The 24,158-nt window shown below is 41.6% G+C and overlaps 1 protein-coding gene and 2 long non-coding RNA genes across 4 annotated transcripts in view; 1 reads left to right on the plus strand and 2 right to left on the minus strand.

Annotated features, from left to right (window-relative positions):
* The window catches only part of LOC109512477 (uncharacterized), a 53,252-nt gene extending 45,250 nt beyond the window's left edge, over positions 1–8,002 (minus strand). Inside the window, exons 1-2 of one of the 2 annotated variants that reach the window (XR_002167526.1) lie at positions 7,774–8,002; positions 1,587–1,653 (exon numbers count right to left, since the gene is read on the minus strand). This is a non-coding gene — a long non-coding RNA (uncharacterized LOC109512477). The remainder of the gene's footprint in view (positions 1–1,586; positions 1,654–7,773) is intronic. The other variant, XR_002167525.1, reaches the window with a different exon arrangement.
* A 9-nt stretch (positions 8,003–8,011) lies between these two features.
* Positions 8,012–11,163, plus strand: LOC109512481 (uncharacterized). The gene is made up of 2 exons (XR_002167529.1): positions 8,012–8,100; positions 10,342–11,163. It is a non-coding gene; the product is annotated as an uncharacterized LOC109512481 (long non-coding RNA).
* A 1,978-nt stretch (positions 11,164–13,141) lies between these two features.
* The window catches only part of anapc1 (anaphase promoting complex subunit 1), a 31,418-nt gene continuing 20,401 nt past the window's right edge, over positions 13,142–24,158 (minus strand). Inside the window, exons 34-53 of the mRNA XM_019864112.1 lie at positions 23,649–23,801; positions 23,326–23,407; positions 23,146–23,237; positions 22,743–22,877; positions 22,535–22,617; positions 22,342–22,420; positions 22,175–22,249; positions 22,033–22,088; positions 21,519–21,666; positions 21,253–21,449; positions 18,248–18,334; positions 17,561–17,678; positions 16,904–16,981; positions 16,734–16,801; positions 16,496–16,634; positions 15,804–15,890; positions 14,849–14,944; positions 14,586–14,775; positions 14,243–14,374; positions 13,142–13,898 (exon numbers count right to left, since the gene is read on the minus strand). Of these exons, the coding sequence (XP_019719671.1) occupies positions 13,756–13,898; positions 14,243–14,374; positions 14,586–14,775; positions 14,849–14,944; positions 15,804–15,890; positions 16,496–16,634; positions 16,734–16,801; positions 16,904–16,981; positions 17,561–17,678; positions 18,248–18,334; positions 21,253–21,449; positions 21,519–21,666; positions 22,033–22,088; positions 22,175–22,249; positions 22,342–22,420; positions 22,535–22,617; positions 22,743–22,877; positions 23,146–23,237; positions 23,326–23,407; positions 23,649–23,801 (2,238 nt within the window). The 3' untranslated portion in view covers positions 13,142–13,755. The remainder of the gene's footprint in view (positions 13,899–14,242; positions 14,375–14,585; positions 14,776–14,848; positions 14,945–15,803; positions 15,891–16,495; positions 16,635–16,733; positions 16,802–16,903; positions 16,982–17,560; positions 17,679–18,247; positions 18,335–21,252; positions 21,450–21,518; positions 21,667–22,032; positions 22,089–22,174; positions 22,250–22,341; positions 22,421–22,534; positions 22,618–22,742; positions 22,878–23,145; positions 23,238–23,325; positions 23,408–23,648; positions 23,802–24,158) is intronic.

Raw genomic sequence — 24,158 nt, forward strand, 5'->3', positions numbered from 1 at the left:
CTCTCTCTCTCTCTCTTCATCTCTTCCTCCCTCCCTCTCTCTTCCTCGCTTCATCTCTCTCTCTCTCTCTCTCTCTCTCTCTCTCTCTCTCTCTCTCTCTCTCTCTCTCCCCCTCCTTCCCTCCAAAACCCGCAGCACCACCTCATCCGGACCCACAAAAAACAAAAAAACAGGCTATTTAGTGTACAGGGTGGAGTAAGATACACACACACACACACACACACACACACACACACACACACACACACACACACCAATGCATTTTTCACGATTAGTAGTCCAGCACGAATTTTGTCCATTTTTAAAATATTTATTTTTTACTGTATACATGGTTAGGAAGTTTATGTGGTCCCCCTCTATGTGCCCCCCCCGCCCCTTAGTAGCACTGATGAAAAATGGTGGCCCCTTCCATCATTTTAGTGCATTCTTGTTGTAAATGTATATTAGCTGGCTCATCCAGCATTGACATTTTTGTAGTCACCATTGCATCAATTTTACAATTTTTCCGCATAAATTGATTAATTTATTAGTTTGTTTGTTTGTTTGTTTTCAGACGTGTAGGCTACTTATAAAAACAGTAGTTCTATAATTTATACACACGAAAAAAATTCATGTACTGTATTAATTTCTTTTCATGAATTTAGTTCATCACGATCACATCAAATCAATAAGGTAAGCAGAGCTGTAGGATGAGCATAAATTAGCGCTAACTTCTGATAAGAAGCACATACCCACAACTCCCACGCCAGCAACTACACTAAACATTTGAGTATGTGTCTTTGATGATGTGCTCAGTGCATGCACCACATGCCCACATCAGTTACATTTCGCACTAATTTGGCATCTTGGCCATGAAGTGCCGCTTCAACGAGTGAAAATGCAATCCAATCTTCATAGGCGTTGACTTTGTAAAATGGTCACTAAGGGTAAAAACTGTGTGGCCCCCGCTCTGTCAGAAGGCCCTCGCTCCTCCCCTGGTTGTCATGGTAACACAAACAGAATTGGTATTTGATTGATTGATATTTGACTTGCAATGCATGGACCAAAGAATGTCTCAGTGGACTTTGGGCATAAAGACACACAAGCATTCACATTCACACATGTATGGAAGTGGCTTCAATATTCAATGGTTCACTTTTTTTTTTTTTTTGGTCTATGCTCTCTTTGTATGTGTTGCAAAGTAGCAGTTAATTAAAGGTTTATAATTACTGATACAAGTGAAAGCCCATTTATCATTAACCAGTATGTAACATCTATGCTAATGACCATTAGCCCATATATGGAGTTTCACATGATATGTTAGCATGAAGCTAGTAAGCATCAACAAACAACTTGAAGTACACAGCAACTAGAAAGAGGAAACATCCCTCTGTCAATGCGCATCAACCAGTGGACTTGATGTCAATCACATGACCTCATCCCAAAAACAAAGCGTCGCTTTTTCAGAGTTTTCGGAATTACGCTTCCCACCAAAATACAACAGCCCTGCCAAATTGAGTCGAGACAGAACCACCTAACCACCTCCTTACGTCATTCCACAGCAAAGTTCAGACAAAAGTGGATTTTTTGGGATGATTTTCACTTACCATTTGCGCCTGTTCATTCTGTTTGTCTTTTTCTGCTTCTTCTTCCGTGGACGTGCCTCACTAAAGCCTGAGAGAGACGGAAAGAAAAAGAAGCGCAAAGGAATGTTTTAATCACTCCAAGGGAGGCTGGTCATCTTCCCACGCACACACAGCATCAACATCTCACACACACACACACACACACACACACACACACACACACACACGAGTCTCCCAGAGGTTTGGGGGGCAGAAAGGGGGATGAGATCACAGCTAAAACGGAGGAGAGAATGTCAAGAATGGAAGGAACCCGAAGATGAGAGGAAGAGGAAAGAATGACGCGAAAAAGCAGAGCGCTTCGATTTGAGTCATCTCCAACTTCCTCAGATGCACCCCTCCCCTTCCCCCCTACTTTCGACTTATGATATCTGAGGTTGTGTGCGTGTACATGTGTCATGGGAAAAAAAGAAAAAAAATGAGAGTGTGATGCTACGCGCAAGAGAGGAAACAAATGGCTTCCTTTTTCCCAGGGATCCCAGGAGGCAGGGATTTTTTTTTTGTCTATCTCCGGGGATGAAATGAGGGTTTCGGTTCACATGCCATACAGTGGAAGCGTGATTGCATGCTGGGAAGCCTCTTCTTTGCATTTCTTAACACCTTAGAAATGGAAGTAATTTACTTGAGGATACTGGTCCAGGGGGGCCATTTATTTTCACTCTGGAATCCTGTGACCCAGGATGGCATGGATGTATCTGGGTTTTTTTTTCCAACTCTGTGTATTATTTTGATTGTATAAATGGATTCTTTTAGGGAGAGTTGGCCCTTATCACAAATATCCCGTGAGAGGAGCCATCGCATAATCATAAGATGCTACATTGCACAAGTAAAGTCATGTGGCTAGGAGAGTGTTGTGGACTTCTTTTGTTTCGCAGGGACCGAGAATATTTTCTAGTGTTCTCTGTATTTCAGTCACAGAGCTCATAGAGTAGTGGTTTGATATTCAAATTTAAGTTGGTTCTTCACCACATCCGTCATTCAAAACACTCAATCTTTTCCCAGTGAAATGAATAGAAATGCCATCAATTCGTTCCCGCTTCGGGACCCCATTAAAAAAAAATGGAATTAGGTTTTTCTTAAGAAAAATAGCACTCGGCAATATTGTACATTATAATGAATGACAATATGCAAGGAAATTAGATCATTTTTGGTGTAAATTTGTAAATTCTTTTGCAATAAATTGAGCAAGTGGAATCTCCTAAGTGGGCCACAGTAATATTCGTTATTCTTCGCGGACCATACAAAATTGATGCCTGCAAATATTTTTATGATAATTTTTCTGTCTGCATGTGTTGCTCAACTGTTTGTGTCCAAATATTCATTGCTCAAAGCAGTTACTGGCATGCTAGTTTCATTAGCCTGTCCATGGTGTATCACATTATATGTTAGCATTAGCAGATTATAACGCAGTTATGTGGTTGTATATACACGTGTACAGTAATTCTCTTTGTCTTATGTTTTTTTTTCACAGCAACTGAAAAAAGGTGGACACTTGCAACGCTGACCTTTTCGCTTGTTGTGAAACGAGTAGGGGTGGGTTCAATGCCATCCTACTGCGCTCAAGTTTTTGGTTGCAAGCAAATGCAAAAAAATTTAAATGGTCTAAATGACAGTCATATCTTGAAAGTCGAGATACTTGTAACTCAAGGCACCGCTGTATTTTAGCAGGATCTTCTGAATGCTCTCCGTCTGTTTCCTGACATTTTCTGTGCAGTCTGGAAGTGTGTGAACGTCATGAGTCAAGCTCAAAAGCATCTGACTCACCTCCTTCCCAGTCTAAACACTTTTAGTCTCCAGGTTACATGGGAACAGGGCCTTTGTGTTTCTAATTAGACCACACACATATCACTTTGCACTGTTGTCCAGCATCTGTGTTGACTTTTGTCATATCTTTGTGTGTGTGTGTGTGTGTGTGTGTGTGTGTGTGTGTGTGTGTGTGTGGTCTAATGGGATAGTGTGTGGTTGTGTGTAATAGAGTAGTCATGTGTGTGTTCTAATTCAGACCACCAAGCGTGATCCTCACAAGATGTGAAAAGAAATCACAGGCAAATATTCTTCATCCTCTTCAATGAATCATTAATATTACTGTGGCTTACTGAGTCACTGACAGGAGTCCTGAACCTTTTCTTTGTTTGTGTCTGCATGACTGTACTATACTGCTACCCGGTGGCCAAGAGAGGCACACACGAGGGATTCACAATGAAATAATCATGATGCAAAAACTGATTCTTTACCTTCTACTCATGTTATGACTGGATGTTTTGTTATAAAGTAAAATGTAGATTGTGATTTTCCTTATTAAAAAACAAACTTTTTTGTTTGTTTGTTTTGGTGGGATTGCCACGGAATAAGGAACCCTAAAATGTAACGGGAGTCAGTGAAGGAAAAAATACTCGAAAAAAGGTTTTGTTAACAGCAAGAAGACAACAATTGATAGGTATAACTCATACAAGTGCAGCTAGTCATATATAAAGGGGTTTATTTGATTTTGGTTGGGAGCTTTAGCTACACGAGAGGGCGGAAAATTAGTTGCTTTAATTAATTTACGCATAAAATGATTTAATGTATATTTATAATTCACTATCAATTACATCAATGGAAAGATATGTATTTTTTAAAGATGTAATTTTCAATTTGTACAGCAGATGGCGGCAGAGCCAACAGCCACGTCAGATTGGGGAAAGGAGGTCAATTCCCTAATTTGCCGCTGAGTGGCGATACAGGACAGCTTTTAAGGCAGCATGTGATTGCCACAAACTGGATTTGAATGGTTTGTATGCTGTATGGATTTGAATAAGGAAATTAGACTGTAATATTCAAATTTCAAACCTTACATGCATCCACATAGGGAATCAATACTCCTGTAAAGGCTGAGTTTTGGATATCAGTGTGTCTAATGAAGTGGCCTGTGGAAAAAAAAAACCTTGCTGGGAGAAAAATTATGAGACATAACCTTTGTGGATATGTTCGTGCAAATATTCCATGTTAGACCAAACAAACCACCTTTGAAACATGATATACACGTGTGCTAAATGCAAATATTGATGTATAGCCTTCAGCATAATACGTCCTTGCCAGTGCAGCTCTCTCGATATATGTTTGACACGTTCCTCAAAGCGCAATGATATGTCATGAGTCAAAATTGCACATCCATAAGATTGTATCATTGAAATTGTAAAATGCGATTGACTCATCGACGTGCAGTAAAAGTCAAGATGTTTAAGATTAGGAAGTTACTGCAAGAAAGTGCTTGATGTTAACCAGTAAATATCTGATATCGTTATTTTCACTGTTTGTTTATGATTTTCTTGAAACTATGTGTATATGCTAATTTCTGCTGAAATTCGACAAGGTGAGATGCCTCGTTTCGTTAGCTTAAATGTCAACATCCTGTTCATTTGAATGAGCAAACTTAGCATTGTCAGTGCTAAATTCTATTTTTAACAGTCTGAACTCAACCAGGAAACAGATTTTAAAAGTTGTCTTTGTGCGTGTGTGTGTGTGTGTGTGTGTGTGTGTGTGTGTGTTGTTAAAACTGCTGGTATATGCTAGTTCCTGCTAATGCTAATCTGACCCAATGAGATGACTTAAAGGTATTGAAATCAACATGCTGCCATTCATTTGAGTGAGGGAAATTAGCATTGTCAGTGCTAAATGCTGCATGCTAATGCTAACAGTTCACACCCAAATCATAGTACAGCCTTAAAAACTCCAATTGCTTACAGCCACAAATGACTAATCTCTGTCGGTATGTTTTCGGTAAAATTGTTGATAATATGCTGAAGCAGGTTCAATATATGTGTTTTCGGAGTCAGCTCACACGCTAATGCTAACAGTCAGAACCCACCCAAAGGTAAAGGCTAACATTGTTACTGCAAAATGCTTTTAAAAAGACACAACTAAATTTACTGTTGGTGCTAAATGCTACATGATAATGCTAGCATAAGGGAAAGAAGCCAAATCACTGATTGAACTTTAAAAGTATCACGTAGAAAATTTTGAAATGTCTTTTCTCCCTGTCCTCAAATTCTGCCTAGCTACAGCTGACAGTTACCCGGGAAATAATAGTGACTGACAAGTGGTTGGGTCAAATCATTAGTTACACGCAGAGGAACATACAATACGCCTCAGAGTCAGCAGCATGCCAACGTCAAGAGGAAGTTTGAGCCCACCAGATCACACAACCAGGAAACAAGCTGTCACACAATGATGCACACATGAACGCGCGCGCAAACACGCAAGCAAACACACACACACACACACACACACACACACACACACAAAGATGTCAAAGAACAATACTGTTTAAATAAAGCCTCTCTAAATAGAACATACAAACACACCCAGTTATTGTCCGCGTATCTATGAGACACACACACACACACACACACACACACACACACACACACACACACACACACACACACACGGTTAGTGGGTGTTTCAGCTACATGAATGGAGCAAAGTGGGACAGGGAAAGGCCACTTGACGAGTGGTGTCATTTTGAAAGTCCCACCTTGCTCACCTTTTACAGTGCTTTGGAGGATGATGCCTTCCATAGCAGTAGAAAATGTGACTGTCAGATCGAGAAGAGATGAATGAATCAAATATTCATCACTATGACCTTAATTACATCAACTACTAACATGTTGTGGGCAGAGGGGTGGTTAGCTAGTTTGGGTTGCGTCGCATGATGCTGTCGGCTGAGACTTCAACATGAATTCATTTGTGCTTTTGAAAGGAGCTACACGGACAAGCAACCGTTCACATTCACCGATGGAAAATTTAGTAGTCAATGAACTTTACATGAATGTTTTTGGAATGTGATCTTTGTCTGTAATCAACATTCACTGCTCCATAAATTGTTCAAGTTGTCACAGAATTTTTTTCTCCAATCCCTGTCACAATATTACACACATCCTGCTTTGCTGAAGGGCAGGAAGCTTCAAAGCTCATCTAACTTGTGGATAAAATTCCTGTTAGGCCTTGGGAGGCTGATATCATCGCATTCCTTTGGTGTTTTGACCCGCATAAAACCACCCTGATGGCCTTGAAGTGAATCTTGATCGGAGGTTATCAAATGCCACATTGTCCCCTCGTTGGAAAAAGAAAAAGTTCATCCAAGCAAAGGAAAAAAAATGAACACTTGAAAGCATCTTTTAAACAGACATATTGATTTGTATAAAAAGTCCTTTAAGGTCATAGTTTTAGAAAAATGAAAAGGAAAGTTGTACTATCAATTCAGTCGGACGCAAAACCAAAGCTGTACAAAATAAAGACGACACAGTTGTATATTAAAAACATGACTGTGTAATAGGCGAATACATGGGGAAAAGTGCTCAGAAAAAAATATAGGCCAAAGTGGGCAAATTATGTTGCAATAATGTTTTTATTTTTTTTGCTCCGCAAAATAAGTTACTTAAAATATATCCATTCATTTATGTCATTGGGTAATTGGTTACTTTATTAACTGGTTTCCAGGGCACACACAGACGCACAACCATCCGAGCTGAAAATCGCACCTGAGGACAATTCCGAGCCATGAATGTTTTGGGGATGTGGGAGGAAACAGAACCCGGAGAAAACCCATGCAGGCACGAGGAGAACGTCCGAACCCCACATAGGAAGGCCGGAGCCTGCAATCAAACCCCGCACCTTCGCACAGTGCTAAACAAATTAGTACTAAATTTTTTTAATCCGGTTCTTTCATTTTCCGCCAACGCTTGAACGCACGCAGCATATCTCAAGCGGTAACTTCCTGATCTTGAAGCGTTTTTCAAATTTCTAAGTTTACACACCCCTTCTGCTTGAATTGCGCGTATCCGGTATGTTACCCATTCACCAAAGCTTCCAACTAGGCGTTTATATGAGGGTGGTAAGAAGTAAATACTGTAAAAAAAAAAAAAAAAAACCTCCCGGAGTGTCACAAGATTCCACGCGGCACTCGCAGTGACGTCACACTCAGCAAGAGAATGGAAGGGAACAGATCAGCTGTGCTGCCTTCGTTTCATTGGAAATTGTACATATACTGATGTGAAAGTTTCGAACGGAGAACAAGGGAAAAGAAAGGCTGTGCTGTTTCACACAAACATACACACCTTCTTCAAGCACACACTCACTTCCTTTGAATTAATTTCAAAAGTGAACTTACCCAACTTCAGCAGAGGTTGTGGACCCTAAACTTGACTTTGCGTCCTTTTCTCAACGCCACATGCACACACTTCCTTTCAACTTTAGAACTGAGGGATTTAAAAAAAAACGCAATGTACGTCAAAATAAACCACGCCTAAACCACTTTTGGATCATTTTTCTGCCTGCACAGAGTCTTGCACCCGACGTCCTTCAGCTAGGCGCCATTCACAGTGAGGCAGCTGAAGGATTCGCCGACTGCGAGAATCAACTTCTGATCACACGCCCACAAGGTCCTCCACCCACCATGAATGGACACATGTCATTCATTGGACACTGTGCAAACCAGGTGACTTGACTTTAATGGCTTTCGTCTAATTTTCACTATTCTTGAAACGTATAAAAAAAAAACAAAAAAAAAAGTGTGTGTGTGTGTGTGTGTGTGTGTGTGCGCACATACATGTGAAGCCACTCCAAAATACCAACGCTTTGTAAAATATATGCAATACAGAAAGTAACTTGTATACAAAAAAAAGTGGGGCAAAGTTGTAAACCTTGAGGTACCCCCTTGTGTATGTTTTTATTGTTTTTTTGGGGGGGGGGGTTGTAAGGCACGGAAGTGTAAATTGTAAAATCTTACAATAGTGAGATGCATAAAAAGCAGAAATTAGAAGCGATTTTAAGACAGGGTAAAACCTGCATCGAGGAGTGAGTGTGCATGTGCAAGTGTGCGTATGTGTGCTTATCTGGCTTCCTCTCGATATGCAGATAATATTAAAAGTAGCTGCAACTCACAGGCCTCAGCACAGGGTTCATTTTCATGTTCACAGAGGAAGTAAAAGAAGAAGCGGTGCCAGAAAGGACGAAAAGCGCACCATTGCTTTCCACTTCTTTACAAAAGCGGAGTCAGGCTTCTCCATTTCACACCAGAATTTTAAAATTACCTGGTTTGAATTCTCAGAATAGACTATGAAGTGAAGTAAATGCACTGCGGTGACCTCCTGCAAGGTGAGCAGGGGAAGCGTGGAGGGAAGTGCAGTTGTGATGACATCCTCCCACATGAAAGAGATGAATTACGCAGTCTTTTTTTTTTTTTTTTTTAAGTTTGTAACCGATTTTAGTTTGAAATGCCGTCAATGCAATGCACCCATACACGGCTGTCATCTGTCAGACCATTTAATAATTTAACGATGCCGTGGAATGACTAAATTTAAATTCCACTTCGATGGTCAACATCACACTTTGAAGGAGGTGAATAGATGTCATCTTTAGGTCGGAAAATTTCCACCTTTTGAACTCATGGAAATAGATAATTTTGAAATCCCAGTCGGACATTACTTCAGTCATGTCACGTGACTCATGTTTCAGTTCGAGTTTTTTTGCTTCATACTTGTCAAAGGAGACCGAAAGACACAAGTACACATACACGGTCAAGCCTCACTTTTTAACACTTTTTTTCAGAATGAATTTTGTCCCCGCTTTCATACATGCATCCAAGTTTCGTACGTGCATCGCTTTCTGGAAAGCGATGCACGTTTATCCATCACTGACTCAATTTTCATATTGTTGACTTGCTCCGTTTATCATAATCCTAGATAAGTGTTCAGGATAAGAGTATGTGGGCAGATGCATTTGCGTATTTCAAGTCTTATACTAACGGTAACCTTGAGCAATTAGGAAATTCCTAGGATTGTTGACAGGACGTGCCAGCTGTGAGGAGATGTTCACGTGTGGGAAGTGAAGGTTCTGCCAAGTCATTTTGGACAAAAGAACTTGCGTCAGCTAAGGAATCTTTTTTTGCCGAGGATACCCTAAAACATTACTTACTCTTACGACTTACTCGAGACTCCCAGGCGGGCAAAGTTACGCACAACAGGAGCAGCAACATGTCTGTTGAATTGAAGCAAAAAAAAAAGTGTAAAAATGGTTTTAATTTATTTACATTTTATTGAATTATGTTGGTACTGTATGTTTTTATAAAGGACAATGTTAGAGATTTTTTTTTTTTTTTAATGAATCACTACCTACATTTTAGTTGTTTTTTTTGTGCATGCTGGAATTAAATGGCACTCATTACACATAGCTTCAAAGATTATTCAAACACTATTCGTATATTTTTAAAATTGGCCAAAAATGTCTTTTTTTTTTTTTTGCCACACATTAAGACATTATAACATAAGACAATGACCTTAACACCCCACCCCAAATAATCGGCAAATAAATCAGCCCATTTTTGCCAGGTTTCATCTCTATTGCAAAACAGTCCAATGTTATGCAATTCCTATCTTTATTGTTGTAAGCATTAAGGAATGGAAAAATGATGTTAATTTTTTCATTGTTGTGTGTTTTTTTTTTAATCAGACCATTAATGGATTATCTGAATTAAATTCTGGCAAATAACAAACAACAACAACAAAAAAAACCCAACAATTGATTAAAATGTCAATGCAAAAAAAAAAAAAAAAATCTTTATTTTCTTAAAGGCACAATTTTGAACGCGGATATCCTTTGATTGTGAAGATCCATCCAATGTGGTGAATTTCACTGGTATTATTATACACCAACCGAAGGTGTTTTGTCTTTCATTCAGGTGCACCAGAACCTGAGCGTGAGACACTCCTGTAGGCGAGACGTGAGAAAAGCGCACAGCGACGCTCCCACGGCAGTTTATTATGGAAACAAACCCAACACACAGGACTGTCCTGCGCTTAGCTTCATGTCTATACGAAAAAAGCGACTGCAATCGCAATGACTTTGACGATGACTATTATGGGTTGTTACCGAAGAGGGCGGAGGCAACCCCCGGTTTGTGTTCCTCGCTTAAGGTCAAGCATTCCGAAGCAAGGCCAACCTGACGACTTCTTCTTGGCCAATAATGCTGCATTGCCATGAACAACACAGCTCATGAAAAAAAAAAAGAAAGAAAAATGCAGTTGGATCGCTCTGGGTTGCGCAAGCACTTTTGCTTTTAAAACATCCAGACAACATGACGAAAGAATGTGAAGAATGAGCCAACCGTGTGGTGCAAGGCTCAGTAACTGGAAGTAGTCATTAGACTTAAAAGAGGAAACTGTTAACAAAAAAAAAAAAAAAAATCAAGGTATGCTTTTGTTTTGAAAAAAGCTTTTTAGACTTTCATTATCAACCCCATCAAAGTGTCTGTATAAGGTTGAAACAACTGTTGTGTGTGTTACTTTAGAGTTTTTTGAAAAATTATAATGACTCTTTTGTTGTCTGCGCTGAAATCTAGCGAGGCAGAAATGATAGCGGTTTCAGCAGTTTTTTTTTTTGTTTTTGACTTGTGTTTGTCGAAGCTGTTTCCAATATGTTAGCTGCCTCTTACGACCATAATAATGGACACATTGTTACATTAATAACAACGCATTGTTGAAAACAGCTTGACCCAAACCGATGGCATTCCTCAGGGTTCATTTCTTTGCCCCATTTTTTTCCCTCCTCTCAATGTACTATCATGTAATGTTTTATAGACTTGTCCTCACTATGGTCACGGGTGAGCGGGGAGTCCATCCTATCTTTGGGCCGTGAAGCAGGGTAACCTCTTGACTGGTCGCCAGTCAATCCCAGGGTAAATATAGACAAACAACCAGTCACGTGTTCACACCTATTTAGTCTTATGTATGCTTTTAAGTACTCGGCTGCTAAACTCTAGCCAACCGTGCTGATATGCGCTACTGTACTGCAAATGATGTATACTGTATTTTTATGTTCTCTGTCATTCATTACAGCACATTAAAAGTCATGAGAGAATAAAGCACACGTGATAAGGCTGTGATCATGACTTTGAAAAGGAAGTAGCAAACTGGGAGCGCGTAAATGGATAGCACAAGGCTTGAAAATGTCATAAACTAGCAAGGGTTTGTTGTCTGTTATACAGTAGATAAATACATGGCCGTATAAAAGGGATGTTGGGGGTGGTGGGGGGGATACCTACAGGATGTTACAATATGCGTCTAGTGGTCATTACATGACCACTCAGAAATGACGGTGCGGAATGTTTATAATTTACGTGTAAGTTTTGAGGAGGATTCCAAAGAAGCAAAAGAGGAGATGCTTAAAACCTGGTTTTCTTTGATCATCTGAAAGACGCTCACAGTTTGGACACTCGTTAGCATTTAAAGACAAGATTAAAAATGACTTCCAGGAAAGGGGACGCGCTCGCTATCAGCCAGAAGAACGCACAGCAGGCCGTTGAAGGTCTGGCTATCTCGTTTTACTGAGATGGCGCAGTCAGACACGGCAGACAGAGAGCATTGATGGAATGCAGTTACATGAACAGAGTTGAAAGAGCGCGTGAGAGGAGAGGGCGTGGGCAGTTTGTTTGTTTGCATGTTTCTCATTTGCTTAGGAATGCTCACACAGCTGCTGGCAAACTGGATATTGTAACTGATTGTTAGCACGAGAGCTGCTTCTCCGCAACTTGCAAGCGTTTGATGCAATGTACACGCCTTAGAAGAAACATCCAAAAGTTGGGCTTCAAAGAGAAAAAGATTCTGCTCTCCAGACAAAGAACCTAAAAAAAAAAGACTGCAAACATTCATATGAAAAAGTGACTTATGGTGATGGATACGAATAGCAGTGACTCTGGAATGCCGACATGTTTTGTTATCTTGGAAATGTGTGTAGGAGTGAGCCATTTTTCACTTCCACCCCACTTGTTAGGTAACAGTGAGGCTAAATTACATAGACCACTGAGGGCTGAATTCACGAAAGGATCAAGCGGCTTTTGCATGGTACTAAACCAGTAAAAATGGAGCAAACAGTGTCTAATGCAGAGAATTTGCAGATATTTAAATGAGGTAAAATGCAAATATTTTCCGCCAAAATTAGCCGACAATGTCGGAAAGACAGGTGTGACAACACAGTTGGTGTCACGTTAAAGCCAAAAGGTAGGCGGAGCCGGATTAGTCAAACGCAGAGGTTAGCGTTAGCGTCTGATCAGCATCATATAATTTTTCTTTCAGCCAACAGTCTCCTCCCAAATGAAATTACCGACAGCGGCATGCCGAGAAATAAATCCAAGCGACCAATGTTGTTGACTGATGCATTCAATGCAGCACGGTTTTTTTACAGTTTCCTCGTGGGGAATTGATTCTTGCTGCATAAGTTCAGGTCATTACAGATCTGGAATCATATTTTCATAAGACATAATATCATCTCAGATTTATACGCAAAAACGTGAAGCGATTTGCTGCCTTTACATAAGGAGTTTTGCTTTTGTAAATATGTTTTTATTCAAATAAGAATTTAAAGAGCAAGAGCCTTCCTTTAAGCCTGGAAGGAGTTAGTTAGATGGAAATGAATGTTTTTCCAAGTGTGTCCAATTACAAATACTGACGCAGCATCACACAGCTCAGCACATGAATTCCATGAAAGGAATTTTGAGGAGTCTTCCCTTTTATTTATTGACTTCAGACACATAACAAGTCCAACTTGGGTGAGTCACTAATTTTGCAAGTTCTGTCATGTGGGTTAGGGGTGGGAGATGTGGTGGACACCCAGAACCAAGCCGCCGCCTGTTTTCAATTACTGACTCCGTTCTGAATGACTGTCATGACACAATGGCAGCCGAACACAAACATACACTACTCCATTTGTTATTTCAATTGGACAATTCAAAGTTTAGAGTTCAAATTAAGCTCACATGTAAAGGTAGTTTAGGGTCATTGTGAAATTTCACCTGAAAACCCTAAATCCCAAACTTTTTTGTGTGTAGTATATATATATTTTTGACAATAGACCCCCCTCCCCACCCCCAGCAGTCAGTGAACCGGACTAGGAACAAATATTAAAAATGCGTGCAGGCTCTTTATTATCCTCACCAAAAACCTTCAAATTTACACAAAAAAAAAAACAACAAAAAAAAAAAAACCTACATAGAAACATTATATTACAAAAGTCTTTATTCCCAATCAGATTTCCACAGAGGTTACCTGTAACACATGCAGAAGGGAACGGAGTATAAGGCTTTGAGAGAACTCAAGATTCAGCGTGCGAGCAAGGGGAAGCCAAGTTGCATATATAGCCCCGTTTCAGCCTTCAGCAGGACCGGAGCGAGCCTGAGCAGGTCTCTGAGTGGGATTCCCAACTGGCTGCTGCTGGACAACAAGTGCCCGAGTGAAGCGCAGCCTAGAGAGGGGGAAAGGATGCAATTGAACTCATTCAATGCCAAAACGTGAAACTACGTTTGCAAAACCCCAATCATTTAAATGATTGCAGTATGAAAAATCACCACTAGATGGTAAGAGTAGCTTTGATCAGATCGCGGTCGCACATAGCGTGAATGGGTGTGGGATGTGGCACGGCGAGCCTCCGTTGCGATGTGACGTGCGGAAGCAGTGTGGTGTTGAGAATACCGATAAATGCTGGTAGCTAACTCTACAACAGAGCTTTTTCAAATCAAGATGACGAAGTCCCATCGTCATCCTTGACGAAAACCCGCAAACCGATATCATCCTTCAACAATTGCCTACCTTGAAGCTGCGTGAGTTTGTTCCTGAGGCAGGGGACAGAGCGGTAAACCAGAAAGCAGGCCAACATGGGCGACCGGGTACCATCGGGGAGAGCCTTGCTGCAAATGTAAGACTTCAACGCTGAGCTGTTGTCTGGATGAGAAAATGCACATCAAAGCAAAACTTGTTTTGACTGAGGAATGTCCTTGTCATTTGCTTGTACTATAAACCGCGGGGGAGGTTATTTCCTAAAACGGGAAATTTGACTTTGGTGAGAAAAAAAACAAAACAAAAAGAAAAATAACTGAGAGTGCATAAAGGTACCACCATTCCACCTCTTAAGCCGTTTAGGCTTTTTTTTTACCTTTGAGCCAGCTGTCCAGCGCAACATCCACCTTGTTCTTCATGACCGGTAAAAACTCTGAGGAAAGCAGCGCGTCGCGGCAGTTGCCGGGACGCCGTAGCAACCTGCTGTCCCAAAGCTCCACCACCAGACGCATCTGCCACAGGGCGAAGCTGTGCTGCAGCTCGCCACGGCAAAGAGCGCCTACCGCCTAAAAGGAAGGAGACTCCGTTCGAGACCTGCCGCGAGCAATGTCGGACCGCCGTGTGCGTCAATGCGTTTACCTGCTGGATAGCGATGTACGTGGGCAGCATCTCCGGACATTCCTGCGCCACACACTCGTACAACATGGCTGAGAACAGCGCCACCGTCTCCTTTGGCTGCGAAAATATCCCACAGTTTATGTTTCATCTTCTTATGTTATGTTTTACCCCAGACGGCACCACTTCAGTAATTCTTCCTGATCATCATCATCATCAGAAGTGTTGACGTGAAGGTAACTTAACTGTCCCATTGTGTATGTGCCTAGCTGTAAGATGTTAACGGCAAACAATCGGTATTAGGGGAGTGTCAATTATTCAAGGAAATTCGAATTGGTCAAGTGTAGCATACAATGGTGTGAAATGTGTACATTATTTATTCTTGATTGATGCGGAGGAATTACTGCATAATTCCCGTACAAATGAAGGACAGCCAAGGCCTCGTGATATATTATTGCATCTTGACGTGGTATGTTGATTACAACGCTATTTGCACAATCCGGATGCGGATACCAGTCACGCCACATTCAGACGTGCGCAAAGATTCAACAAACTCGGGTATGTTTGCAAGATTCAATCAAACGTTGTTGGAAAACAAAATGACACAATTTCGACTGCACGATGGTCATCGTCACCTCTAAAGAATTAGGTCAATTATGACGCCAACGTATTGAAATGCTCATTGTATCAAGTATACATGATGTACGACAAAAAGTAGTAGAAATCATTCCAATCAGGAAATTTTCAGAAAATTTTCCCTCCACCTGTTTTAAAAACTGCGTCTCTGAGTTCTAGGACCACAACGTCGGATCATTTTTACTGTCAAAAAATGTTTCCACACACGGGGGTGCCATACAGGTTCTAGTGAAGCTCAAAGAACACAAACTAGCACAGTTTCTGTCTAGCACCACCATGAGGATGAGGCCGGTCCAGACACCTTGCCTGCACCTACTGGTGGGAGGAAACGGCACCGACTCACGTGCTTCATCCCATCGGGCGCCTTGCAGAAGAACTCCGCGAAGGAGAGCAGGGTTGGCTCCGAGGTGAAGGTGGAGATGGCCTCGAGCTGTGCGCACACACGATGGGCAATTAGTGACATCTGGAATGTCCAAAAATTTATAAAATAATGTAATCCGGTCGAACTGACATTTTCAAGTGTGGAGTCTAGGATGAAACCCATCCAGTAAAGAACAGAGAATTAAAATGGATTGGATGACATACGATGGTTGACCATCACAGCCCCCGGATTCGATATGTGTTCAAATAGGGGAGGAAATTTGGCGCTAAAATTTGCTGTGTGGGGTCAAAAGATTTTTTTAAAGAATAGATTAAGTTAAATTCCAGACATTGGGATGAAATTGTGATCAAATTCCGCTTGCTAACTGTATAAAAGCACGTGTGTACCTCGGTATTTGAGGGAATCTGAACACAACGGCAAAAACTCACTCAATCCCTCCTCCAAGAAAGTTAGAAAAAAAACTCGACCCGAGCACGAGTTTGACCAACTGACAGGAAATGGTCACGAAAAAGTCTCAAGAACTCATGCCTGAAACGACGGCAGCCATTTTGGTCCGAAGCAGTCCATTTTGGGTAAATTCAAGGGCTTGTAACTCTGCCTGTGCTCTCAACTTGGGCCAAACGTCTTTTTCTGCAATAGTCTGACAAAATTACCTTAAAGGCTCTGATTCCAGAACTGCGCTGGTTGACGGCAGAGCCCAGCAGGCTTTTCCAACCCTGGGGGTCGTCTTTGTAGGGCAACTGTCCGGCTCGGAGTTTCACGTACAACACGCCGTCCTTGGAGAGGACAGACCTGAACGGCAGGACAGAAACCGTTGTTTAAACTATGCCCACCAAACAAAGAGTGTCAATGAGCCCTTTGGGGAAAGCAGCTTTTTAGCATCTTCCTCACTTGAGATGCTGCACTTCTTTGATCAAGTCAATACAAAGCTCCCAATAACGAGGACCCTTTACTCGAACCTGCCAAGAGATAACGAGTGAACAGAAGGGCGCTATGTTAAATTATAATGACATGAGTCCAGTGGTGACGTTGCCATCCCCCCTCCCCCCTTTTTTTTTTACCCGCTTGAGGAGGTGCAGCTCAGGCAGCATAGTGGGAGCCATCAGCTCTACCGTGGTCTCGTCATACCAATCCGTTTTCTGCAATGACAGCATTTCAGTCGGTAATCAAAATATTCGAAAAGATCTCTCAGGATAATGCAAAGTAGTTGTACACCACTGCAAACTAAAGACCACTATGACAACAGTCAATTAAAAGTGAGCATTGTTCCCTTACAGTGGATGTGGGTCTGTAATATTAAACATTAGCAACAATGCTGTGATTGTTGCTGACACATTAGTATCAGAGTTTGAAAGCTCTACATGCAAAAAAAAAAACTTTGGGTGTAACCTGATTATTTTTATGTGAGGAAATAAGAGCCCGGTGAATGGTGTAACGCAAGCCAAATAGTGCAAGCGCAGCGGTCTTAATGCCCCACAACGGGAGAAACAAAAAGTGGCCACAGAGACAAAACACCAGCGTTTTATATAACGAGGCATTTTTCTCCGCGTCACCCGATAGATAACGGATTTAGTGGCAGTTTAGTGGATGAAGTGAAACCAGCATATGAAGCACATTACTTGCTCACCTTTGAGGAAGTGCCACCAGGAACATGCAACCACAAAGGAGAAGTAGGAAGAATGATGTGATAGAAATGAGTCAAAGATGCTCTCTTTTACCTTGTAGGTGACCTCCAGGAGAGCGTAGCAAGGCTTGAGTGAGTCGACGTCAACCGGCACCAGCAGGCGGCTCTCGGCGGCCAGCACAATGAGATGTCGCAGTGCCTGCAAGTGATAGCTGCAGAATATCGACATAACAAAACAAAAATAAATAAATAAAAATGGAGGGCAAGAACGTGTTATGTCTTTGACATCTGGAGCATTTGCGAGACCTTGACAAATCGGTTTTAAAAATGCATTTCAGTTTGAACATGTTGGAATTTTGACAACATGAACGACATCTGGAGCATTTGCGAGACCTTGACATATCGGTTTTAAAATGCACTTCAGTTTGAACATGTTGGAATTTTGACAACATGAAGTCGATTTAATTTTGGGCATGTAGAAACTCAGATTTTTAATTCAACTTTTGGGGAGTACTCTGGATTTTGCACGCCCTTTTAACAAGGTTTGCGAAGGGATATTACAGGTAACAAATGTTTCAGGTCTGTGCTATGAGTGATTTAATTTTTTTTTTTTTTTTTTTTTTTTTAAATAATTCAACTTTTGGGGAATACTCTGGATTTTGCACGCCCCGATAACAAAGTTTGCAAAGGGATATTACAGGTAACAAATGTTTAAGGTCTGTGCTATGAGTGATTTAAAAAAATGTTTTTTTTTTTAAAATAATTAGTCTGTTAATCTCACCGGTTGTCCGTGCTGTGTGAGGGGAAGTGAGGGTAGAGGGCACACAACATAGCGGCGATGGCCGAGTTGGAGGTGCTCAAGCTGAACCTGATATATAAAAACAACAAAAAAAACGTAATCATTATTAAACCATCAATTCTTGCCACAAATGTGCATGAAAGCAAAACAGGCGCAGGAAGTGTACACATCCCATTTCGAGTCGGACCGCTGCCGTCTCGTTTTGTTTTGATAATAACTCTTGACGTCACGAGCCGCTCTCCAGCCTCTCTATCATAATAGCTGCTGCTGTTTTGTTTCAAGTGTGTACTTGGACTAAAGGAGCTATTATGATGATGAAAAAATAGGATGGGGTGGGGGGTCAATCAATACATGCAACTCGGACACGTGAGGTGACATTTACTAATCGTCAGTTAAAAGCTTGTTGACATTAAATGGCATCCTTGAGAGCATAGCTTAGCACAATTGATGGCAATGTGGGTTTTTTTTCCCACTGGAAAAGGGAGAGTGAAGTTTTACATTTCGTTGCTTCTTTTTCAGATCGTTGAATGACTTTAAAGGGAAAATGAGGTCTGACATTTTCATTGGCAGCAAGCACGATCATGTCAAAGACCAAAAGGTGAGAACAGTTGGTGATTCTGGTAAGCGTCACAAATGCGACTGTTGGGCAAACTTGTCAGAGTGGGTTTGAGGGGTTCATTACGTTAACCAATGTTGCTGCTGCATGCAGCACATGGAGAGATCCGCTACATTAATTGACAAAGTGTAATTCAGTGGCGCTACCTCCAGAAGTGAAAATATAACTATGGCGGGGGTTGTTAAAATCAGAGAGTGGTGGCTTCGTGCAAGCAATATTGTAGTCTGGAGACAGAGGGGTGAACATCTGAGTTTTTAGATGTCATCCATGATGCCACAAAAAGTGGCTGATCTGATGCCGGTCGCTTTGTTTTCGGAACATTGCTAACAGACGAGGCCTCACTTTGTCATAACGCCCGAGCTCCATCGCAACACATGTAATACCGAAACAGAACCACAAACCACAAAAATGAACGATCTCAACCATAGTGTGACAAGTGCATGTTACAGTAAGGGTAGAGTACTGTTCATCTTAAATAACGCTGACAGTAAGGATGTATTTCTGAATGTACTTTGGGAGAAAAGTTCTGAAGCTACAGTTGTTACATTTTACTTGATTCCATAAAAAACACGATTCTCAGCTAGCCAGCAAATCAAGTCTGTCTCCGTCTTTCCCTGGCCCACACACAGGCTGCTGGCAGCAGCAATGCATTCAAACACACTTGGAAAATCAGCACAACAGAACAGTACATGGCTCACTAAAGCCTCTTCTGCAGAAACATGCAACACACAAAGTAACGCAGCTCGGTAGAATACGTCTATCTCTCAGTAGCCCAGTCCTCCTCTAACGGGAGGCTTAAGAAGGAAGTTAGCTTTTGAATGCTCTTATTTTTGGAATATTTTACCAGAAGTACGGAAGTGGAGAGTGGGTGGTGGCGACTACACTTACAAGGAGCAAGCAAGCAAAGCAGAGACCGGCAAAGTATTGGATTGTTCAGAGAACAGCAATTTTTAATATTTAAAAATGTTCGAAAAAAAAAGTGTTTATGGATTATAGCTGGAGATATACAGTATTTGTGGTCTAAACTACTATATAGTATTTATATACAGACATAACCTTTTACCTTAACACAAATGTTTTCTATTTTATATAAATGCGGCCTGGCTCAGTTCACATAACCCGCAATTAGTGGGGATCCACTGCAAATATAAATTAATTCTGGCTGCAGTAAAAATTACAAAGAAAATGAGTGGCGGGTGTGACAGGTTAGAGGTAAGGAGAGGGGAGAAAGCAGCACATGGGAAAACAAATGTGAGGAAAAATGAGAGACGAGATTAAGTGATAATACAACAAAAGCGACTCCGACGAATGTGCAACAGACTGAATGAAAAGGAGACAAATGAAACGCTAACAATTAGATTCAGTTTTGAGCCCAACCTATGACTTTGCGGACCCCCACAGTAAGCTGCGGTAATGCCTGACATTCAGACTGCGGTCCGAGCTTTTATCAGCTCAAATGGCTTTCAACTAAACGTGAGCAAGGTTTAACATAAAAGGTTCATCTGATGACGGCTACTGGCTCCTTTAGGTCCATTGTGACTTTTCGCCAGCATGCATAACACAGGGAAAGTGTATTCAACCTCTATTGTGTTGATTTGTATGCTATTCGAAGTGAGTGAGATCCATCTTTGGCTACAAAACAGAGGAAAAACTAGGGACCGGAAGTAACAGACTAAGACCCCTGCATCCCTTGTTAGCTTAGTTAAAGTAGCACATTTGAAAAGTTTAATATTGACAGTGCTCAACTTTTTTTTCACGCTTGTATGACAAATCAGAATGTTGAAAAAAGGAGATGTGTGAGGTCGCCTTTGTCATTTATATAAAAGTAGTGCTTTGCCACCATCTTGTGGAATAATAACGCAAAGGAACTATAGTGGAGGTATCTCGAGTGACATCTTAAATCAACTTTCCTCATTGAAATGAATGAAAATGCCTTTAATCCGTTCCAGCCACCCCAAAACACAGTTTTTTTGGGCACTCTATAATAATGCATTTTATAAAAAAATAAATTAACTGGATTAAAACAATAACATGTAATGAATTACACAGTTTGTGCATCAGAATTAATTGTGGTTGTTTGGCCCCTATCTGGTGTGCGCGACTTGGCAACTGGGTGGCAGTATAATACAGACATCCGGATATATTACATGGGGATTGTCTCAGTCAGCCACAGTAGAGTGAGCTGAGGAGCTTTATTTCGACAAAAGTAGCCCTTTGCCACCATCTTGTGGCATCCCTAAGACATAAACTATTTTAGGAAGGCGTCAATTGCAGAATTTCGTGATTTGCAGTCGGGGTCAATTCCGATCCTTGTGAATACCGGGAGTAGCATTGTATTGGCATCATATGGGTGCTCGTGTTGGCGTCTCACCTCCCCCCTCCCAGGAAGAGCATGCCAAGGGCCATGTGATGAGCCATATGAAAGCCGTAGTTCATCTCGCTGCCTGTGCGGTAGTGCAGAAAGCGGCAGAGCTGCAGCACCTTCAGGTTGCCTGTGCCGGACATCACCATGGACATGGACAGCAGAATCATGGACAACGCCGTCTGTATGTTGTAGCAGCCTGGCTCCTGCGGGAACCACAAGTGGATGGTGGCGGACGCAAACCCAATGTGATGATTACATGCGTAACGACTTACCATAGCGGGTGAACCGTAAAAGGACATAACCTTCATGAAGCTCTTGGCAAATTCGTAGAGACAGTCAAAGGCGTCCGAGTTAGCAGATCCGGCGAAGCGCAGGCCTAGTGCCATACAAGCTCCGGCTGTGATGTAGTCTTGCACTTGGCTGGGAGGTAGGAAATATCATTTCTTCATTCATCATCAGCATTTAAAATAAAAAACTTGAAATGCATTTCAAATTATTACACAAAAGAGTTTTAAGACACTTTAGCATTTGTAAAGATGTGAAACTAGTCAACATTAGGAGGCTGTATTTCCTGACATCGTACAGATATTTCAATCAAAAACATCATCATCAGGCCAAATTACATTTTAACAGACGCCTCGCTTGATAGCAGTTTCACAATTTTTCAAACTCAAAACATCTTTAAACCATTTGTTTTCGGGGTTGTACAAGAGCAGCAGTACAAGGCGGTCCCCATCTCCCACGAATATAACAGCAGGGGACTATTGTGTAAAGACAGAAACTCACATCCACGTCTCCAAGTTAACGCTTTCGGGTGAGTCCAAATGATTCCCCCTCATGATCTGAGTAATATTTTGAAGAAAAAAATAAAAATAAATGAATGAATGAATCAAATAAATAAATATGATCTATTTGTGTGTTTTTTCACCTGAGGTATGTTACTTTTGACCCATTCCGTATTTGGCAGGATGTCATCCCACATGATGATGCACCTGGCCAGGGTCTTGAAGGAGCAAGGAGAGGATAAACAGTTATTGATGGCGGTGGGGGTAAAAAAAAATATATATATATATTTCACGTGCTGCTCTAACGAACCCTGAGCAGAAGAAACTCCGGCTTGATGAAATCCAACAGGAACCAAGTATCTGGAGGCTTCAGCCAGTCAGCGATGGACCTGGAAAGACCACAGAGCGTTAATACGCTCTTCATGGCGGCACCCTCTCCACTGAACGGAAGCGATGACAGTGAGTATGGACATGAACATGAACACAAAGGTCACTTTTCTCACCGGTTGTTGGTCTTCAAGTAGATCATGGCGAGCGCCAGTGTGGCCCCGGGACACGTCACATCCACATTGATAGTGTCGCCTTCCTGTAAACAACCATGAATACAGATCAGCGTGTATGCTAACTATGCAAAGAGAAACGCATGCAAAAAAAAAAAAAGTGTCGTTCAAGAGCGCAACAGATTCCCTCGGTGGAATCCATTCAGTGTACCTTGATCTGGTAACTGGGAGACTTGTGTCTCTCTCTGCTGGCTCCGACCGGGGGCCTGCGGTGGCCCCCTACCATGTACTGATACAGCTGCTCCGGAACGTTTAAGTCGCTCATCCCAATCAGGTTGCTGCCTTGCTACGGGGTAGAACAGTAAATTATGTTGTAAAAGCAATGATTTAGCAACATGCTTGAAATTTTTCAAATATGTGCTTCCAAGACCAAAATACGTATACCTCAACTGTATACGTATACCGTATGGGTTTGATTGTGGTATATATGTACAGGTGTATTTTTATACACAGTATAAATTTGGAGATTTTGCATTTATTAGAGTCTGAATGAATGTACATACTCTATGTACAGTCTAACACGATATAATACTGTATGTTTCAATGTGCCTTACCCCGAGGCAAACCATTCCGAGAGCTAATCCTGCAGCTAGGGAATAGGACTCCCTGTCTGTGCAATATTCCATCTCCGGACCTGGAGGTCGGCCTGAATTGAACACACATATGTAGAAACATTACCTGGACACAATTAAGTGTGAATGACGTAGTAAGACAATTAACAACTGGGTACTCACCTATTTCTGACTGAAGAACTTCAGCAATGTGTCTGTGACCCGTTCCCTGGTACACAAGCCCGATGCCAATTACAGAAGCAACCTACAGATTGGAGGGCAAAGTGTATTCGATTAAAACAAACAAAAATTCAAAGCAAATACCAGATCACGAAAAAAAAACCCAGCCTCAAGGAACTCCAGGATACAGTAATCCCTTGCTACTTCTCGCGTCATCCTACCTCGCGGTTTTCCCCTTTCGGTTTCTGGTCCCCATTAACCGCGAACAATTATGGATTAGTGTTTCGCAGAAAACTCAGAGCATCATTCCTGGATGCCAGTAATACCTGAATGTTGTGTGGGACATCCAGCTCAGTGGAGGTAGGAGGAAGTAGGGCGGGGATGTGTATGCTGAGTAAGCGAGTGGTCGACACGTCCATGGTGCCCAGTCGGGCCGCTGCCACACCCAGTAGGAGCCCAATGCTGGTCATCTCGTGGCCCTGACAAAGACATGGTCGAGTTGAGCGTTTTTTTTTTCTCCCAATAACAGAGATGAAAGTGGACTTTTCTGAAAATTCCGGAAAAAATAAATAAAGAAATAAATAAATGTGTGTGTGTGTGTGTGTGTGTGTGCGTGTGTACACACACACACACACGCACGCACGCGCGCGCGCGCACGCACTTGGCCGATCAAGCATGAATTAGTTTACACAAAACGCTATTCAAATACTCGACATTCAATGATTAATCTTCCTTTTGTGTGCACACGTGTACCCTTTGTGGCTTCCGTTCAGGCCGAAATTTCGAAATCTCCAAGATATGGCGAGGCCATGAGAATGCGAGGCGAGGGTATTACT

This window comes from Hippocampus comes, unplaced genomic scaffold (assembly GCF_001891065.2).
Source record: "Hippocampus comes isolate QL1 unplaced genomic scaffold, H_comes_QL1_v1.1 scaffold57, whole genome shotgun sequence".
Lineage (NCBI taxonomy): Eukaryota > Metazoa > Chordata > Actinopteri > Syngnathiformes > Syngnathidae > Hippocampus > Hippocampus comes.